This window comes from Aythya fuligula, chromosome 4 (assembly GCF_009819795.1).
Source record: "Aythya fuligula isolate bAytFul2 chromosome 4, bAytFul2.pri, whole genome shotgun sequence".
Lineage (NCBI taxonomy): Eukaryota > Metazoa > Chordata > Aves > Anseriformes > Anatidae > Aythya > Aythya fuligula.
This window is the reverse complement of record NC_045562.1, coordinates 48,162,028-48,168,027: the sequence shown is the minus strand read 5'-3', so window position 1 is coordinate 48,168,027 and position 6,000 is coordinate 48,162,028. Positions and strand designations below refer to the sequence as shown.

Genomic DNA, 6,000 nt, shown 5'->3' with positions numbered 1-6,000 from the left:
TGCTGCTGAGGACCTCGTTCTTGGGACTGTTAAGCTGGAAATGTCCAGTAGCAAGGAAACTGGACAATCAGTCCTCAAAGTTCACTCAGTCAGTGCCAGGAGCTTTGCTGGGTGTTACCAAGTAGAGCTTGTTTGAAGAAGCAGATTAGAAGGAGGTGAGTGTATATTCATTGCAAATGCCATATATTATATTGCCATATATTATGTTGACTCAAGAATTTTTCCATTTGGACCTCCAGCATTTAAGGGACAAAGAAGAGATGAGAGTCCAACTATGTTGCTTGAGAGCTCCCTTTATTGCCTGAGAGTAGTTCCCATGGGATGTGTTTTGTTTAAATGATGCATCTCCTCTTTTGTATCATTAGCCACCATTCAGAAACTCCCTGGCTCCCAGTGAAGTGACTTTTGCCTGGCTCATTGTCTGTCACTCTCTTTTACTTGATTTCTCTTACTAGCTTCACTATTCTGCATTGACTACACGTAGCTTGGCGCATTTGACTGAGCTGGTAATCTGTGTGTTGTTTTTTGTAACCAGCAGGTAAGTTTTCTGACCAAATGTGTTTCCCAAGTTAAAGGTCTGGAGCCCGTGCCAAATCTAAGCTTGCGTTAATAACCTCCATTACCTCCGACTTAAGGAAGTGATAACAGAAGACAGAAAGATGCAGTTTGTTGCAATAAAGCAAGAAACAAAATCTGATATCTGCAGTTACATATGCCAAGGTGTTAGCAAACCTGCCTCAATTTCCTCTCACATCCACAATAGGTCCAGATGCAATATAGACAGCTAAGCTGGTGAGAGGGGGGCAAAAACTTTGCTTTGCCATCAGTGAGTGTTATTGCTGCCAATTCAGTCATGTGAATTATGTAATTATTCTCCACAGAAGAAAATGTAAAAACAAAATATTTATCAGGCCCAAATTTTTGTTGGGTTTAACATGAATTGGACTTGTTTGGGGGAATAACTAGGACTTTTAAATGTCTACTGCATTACATTCTTCAACTATTAAAACCTACTTTCATGTAAGTCAATGGAAAAAATAAGTTTTATTTTTCTTTTTCAGCTTTGACTATGCGGAGTTAAATTTTGTCACTTTACCTTTCAATCCTCTTGCATTTAATGTTTTGATACATAAGAAAAGCTTGTGTTTCAGTTTTCATACCTGCTTAAACACCTCGTTGGAAAAAGGCTGTGGCACTGGTGACAGGTAGTTTGGGTGTCACTGAGCTAATGATGATATTAGGAAGTTACAGGGAGAGTGGTGTCTATCTCTTCATCACAGAAGGATTGTCCACCACGTCATGCTTGTTGTCTGAGTGGTGCTGTTCCTCAGCTGCAGTTACAAAAGTCCTTTGGCATCCTTGTGTGATGATTAAACACCGTGCTAATTGTCCTTGGCCAGGAGATTGTTTCATGGTCATTCATCCATCTCCAGCTTTGATGCAGATTAAGAAGTCATTCTAAAAGCTACTTTTTCATGCCTGGGCTTTTCAATATTGTAATGTTCGTCTCTTGGTCTCCAACTGGATCTTAGTCACAGTGTTTGAAATGATAAACTGCAAAGGACTTGAGCAGCTGCAGAACGTGCCCAGGGAAGTGACTGCAGTGTGATGCACAGAGCGATTGCTCATGTAGCCAGAGAGCCTCTCTGATGCTCCTGAGCCTTACTGTAAGCTCTCATGGTCTGAACTGATCCTGGCTTGCTGGCTACAGGGCATAGTGCTCTGGGAGGGGGCTAGGTGGAGCAATCTGTTTGCTTCAGGGAATCTTGTTCTGACAGATGCTGGGGTGGAGGGAGCATCCATTTTTAGATGGGTCAAAAAGCCACGCATTTTGTTAGACCAGAATAGCTTTTTCTTTCTATCTTTTTCAGCTCTTTTTAATTAAAAATGAAATTGGGTGAAAGTCATTCTCTTGGCTCCTGAGAATGTTTCATTAATGAAATAAAATGTGTCCCTAAAGAAAAAAGTTGCTAAAGCCATTGTTACACGTAAGTCTTGATGTATCCACCAAAAAATCCATGTGAGAAATCTGAGAGGAGAGAGGGACAAGGAGGATATTACTCCAACATTCTTCATCTTATCTTCTTTCATTTTCAGTTCAATCCCAATTGTCTGCCTGTATTTTGGGAAAGTGATTATCTGTGTGTCTGTGTTTCCACTGCTTAGCAAAATGAGGATGCTAAGTAGCTTGGGATTCTTAAATGCTTCTCCAAATAAACTAATAATGTGTGTTAAATTGACTTTACACAGGGAGATTTAAGAAATCAGATCCCATTGAATCTAATATGTACAATAGTTTAATTAAAATTCTCCTCTGTTGAAGGCTTTATCTTACTGAGCTCTAAAGTCTCTGCTATTGATGAAGTGCTGAGGACCTCAGTTTAAACCAGAAAATGACCATAAACTCCTTTGTTTTCACAATGAGAAAGTACAATCTTTCTCTAGACCCTGAGTTTTATGAGAAACACTTTGATCTAAACACATTTGGGATGTGGAAGCATAACTGTAACCACTTAATGTTCCTGGTCTTTGGGTAAAACTTACAAGTCATGATTTTAAACAAACCTCATGCAAGAATTGAAAAGACACCACTAAAACAGGAGAATTCGAGGAATTTTACTGCACTAGAAGCTACTTGAGCCCCAGGAGATTTGAAAATTAGACCACCCATGCTTAAATCCTGGTTGTAAAGATCTATTTGTGGAAGACTTGCACCTCTGCAAAAGGAGCCAGTTGAGCCATGCAAAGTTTTATCCAGAGTACAGAGAAGTACTGTAACAGTCTCTGGCTTAGACTGGGTTGATTGAGAACTGTGTGATGAAGTCTCTTTTAAGGTTTTATGTTGATGATTTTGTTGCTTTCCAAGAGGGGTCTGCATCATTGTTGCTTCCTTTATGACGATAATGTGGACTGTTTAACACTTGCCTCCGTTTTATGGTATTACAGGATGCTTCAGAAAACACTAGCGTCTAGCACAATTTTTCTTGGAAAATGCACCCTCCAGATTTCATGGTAGTTCTTGACATTTAACTATTCTTGTACAGCTAAAAACATGGATGACAGAGTAATTCCAAGATTTTTCTGACTTCTTAAAAATCGCTGGCGTTACTCATAGCACCTGTACCTTATTGCCCTTGTGGAAAAGGTAAGCTATTTTGGGCTTTGTAGCTGGGAAAGATTGAGCAAAAAGCAGTTATATAAACTAATGTAGCAAGTGAATTTTACATGAGAGGTCAGTCAGGAGGTCCTAGCAATCTGAATATCAATCTGAAATCACCTTGGCTAGTTAAAGCCTCCATGAAAAAAACATCTTCCACTGTTTCAGAAGGACTTTATAGTAGGAAGAGTGATAAATACAAAGAGTGATGAAATATCTGCTCCACTCGATTTGCAAGGCTGTTCTATAAGGTTCCTCTCACCTTACAATTTGTCCTTCACAGTTCTCTTAAAAGCAAACAGAACAACAAAAAAAAAGCCAAACCCTTCTCTCTGGTGATTTCATGGCTTTTGTTTCTTCCTCAGAGAAGATCAAGTCTGGAGTTTCTCTGACTTCGTCTGAAATTGTAGGGATGATCAATTTGTTTAAGAAACCTTGTAAGTACTTGACTTGTTCTGTAGCTTATGGAGCACACGATGTCCTGTCGTTCAAAAGCTCACTGTTAGATGTTTTTTTTATTATTATTATTTTATTTTTTGTGGCTTAGTTTGAAGTACTTTCAAGGGGGAGCTGGCTGATGGGATAATGTGCTGTGCTTATTGTTTTCAAGCAGGAGCTGCTGCTACTGTGTGTGCTGCTTTTGTCCATTTTTATGGAAGTCATAATAAACAGCATATGTGTGCAGTGGAGTCAAATCCAAACCAAAGAGGTTATTCTGGTTGATATTTTTGCAGGTAATTCCCTGTGGCATCACTGGGAGCTATCACACATGTGACTCCCCCTTTTTATGCTGTGTCAGATGCTGTGCTTTGCCTTACCTTTTAAGATGGTCCTGATTTATGGAAGTTTAGAATTTATGGTTTTAAATTTTGAAGTTAATAGAAAAGCATGTGTTCATTTAGGATCATCTTGACTCTTCTGTACAGTTGTCAAAAAGTTTGCTATTTTTAAAGCTTGCTAATGTATTTCTAATTCCAGTAGTTTCTTTTCATATTAGTTGTCAAATATTATCATCTTCCAGTTGCACCGATACTAACTTGCATTATTTCATTTTTATTTCTTGCATTGGACTTGCAGTGATTAATTGCCAAATTCAGAATTTGAGTTAAACGATGTAAATGGACTGAAGCAGTATGAAATTTGTACGTATGTGTAAATAGCGAGCATGCTCTGAAGCAGTGGTGCTGGATCAATGTGGCGTCCTTCTGTTCACCTCTGTGTTGGCTACGCTGGGGGGGGTTTCTTGGGGGTGTTGGGAAAGGGGTTGTCCAAAATGTTTATAATGAATGGAATTTGCTTTCAACTTGAGCCAATGCTTAACATCTTGACATGACAAAAGCTTTAGTCTGTTTTTGGGCTTTGTGTTTATATGTCTGTTTCTATTGAGAATTAAATAATATCTCTGTTTCCACTGGGTTGTATGATGCTCCACGTGAGCTTATGCTACTGAAAAGGTGTCAAGAGGGAAAAAGGTCAAATGTTCTGCCAGGGAAAGAAAAGAGGGAGGAAGGAATGTGAAAAAGTCTTAACTCCTCGACAAGCTATTTAATCAGCTCTAATCATGGATTTAAAGGATGGAAGAAGTAAGAAGACATATTTTGCATGCACAATTGAGGAATTCATGTAGGAAGAAGAGACAGAAGTGTTTCAAATACCTGGCTAGCTCTCTCTTGTTGTCTGATAATAATTCACATGGGCCTTTTCATTTGTATTTTGTTGAGAAAAACAGAGTAGGCTTGAAATATAAAGAAACTCTTAACTTCCTTTGTGAAGGAGTGGGAGTACAGCGTGTCCATTCAGTACAAAGAAAAGAATTTACTTGGGTGAAGTTTTCAGACTTCTTTAGTTTTCTTTTTTTTTTTACTTTTTTTTTTTTTTTTTTTTTTTTTTTTTTTTTTTTTTGGAGGCAACTTCACCAGTGGCATTGGGGGAAGGAAACTGTTTCTCTTGTGTGACTTTTACAGTTGTGTTAGCTGTTATTGACAATGTAATGACTAAGCTGCAAATTCCTAACCCAGACTTTCCAAGAACCTAGTGCCTACTTTTGCTGAAAAACATTTCCTGTAGTATTATCACCAAATAAATGGTACATCATTGTCTTGACATACTGTGGGGTGCTGGGCTTAATCATGGGATGGTACCACTGTAAGGACTAAAAAATCACTGGCAGCCTGCTGTGGGGGACAAATCTGATTCACTGTCAACATATTCAGTTTCTCTGTGGGTACCCGAGTTTCATGGATGGGATTAAAAGTAGAACGGCAGAGAAAATCTGAACTTTGCCAGTCTTTTCTAGCTGAGGTGAGCGGTGACAATTGTGCACTGCTGGTCTTGTTCTCAGAAAGTGCTGCAGTGCTCAGGCTTTATTTTGCTTCCATTTTCTGTCCTTTTCCAATGCAAGTGAGTGCAGTTGTTTCAGAACTTTTTCATGCCAAGCAAGCTTCGTCTCCCAAATGAGCAAAGAGAAAATTTAATATGTGCTATTAAAATCCTGTTGGTAATGTCTTACTTGGGATATTTGTTTGTTTCTGATCCTCTTAGAAGCATACAATTTGCATAAGAAATATGCATAAGTATTAAACAAATTCTAAAAAATGGTAGCACGAACACAGTGTATACATCCACAAGTAATGTAGGTAGCATAGCAATGTTTTTTATACCTAGAACATGAAGTTTTAATACCTCATGGGTGGAGACAGCCACTAAGTGGCTAGCACAGTCATTTGTAGCAGAGGCATTCATTATGTTTGTTTGATAAGATTTCTTCCTAGTGCTCCTTCAAACAAGTCAGAACGCGTGGTCTGGCTGCCTGTCCCCATGGCTCAGGACTGGCTTTTAAATTA

At 38.8% G+C, this 6,000-nt stretch overlaps 1 protein-coding gene across 1 annotated transcript in view; it reads left to right on the top strand.

Moving 5' to 3' along the window:
- Window positions 1–3,343: 3,343 nt before the first annotated feature.
- The window catches only part of CRACD (capping protein inhibiting regulator of actin dynamics), a 55,832-nt gene continuing 53,175 nt past the window's right edge, over window positions 3,344–6,000 (top strand). The window contains 1 exon segment of the mRNA XM_032186329.1: window positions 3,344–3,594. Coding sequence (XP_032042220.1) covers window positions 3,501–3,594 — 94 coding nt within the window. The 5' untranslated portion in view covers window positions 3,344–3,500.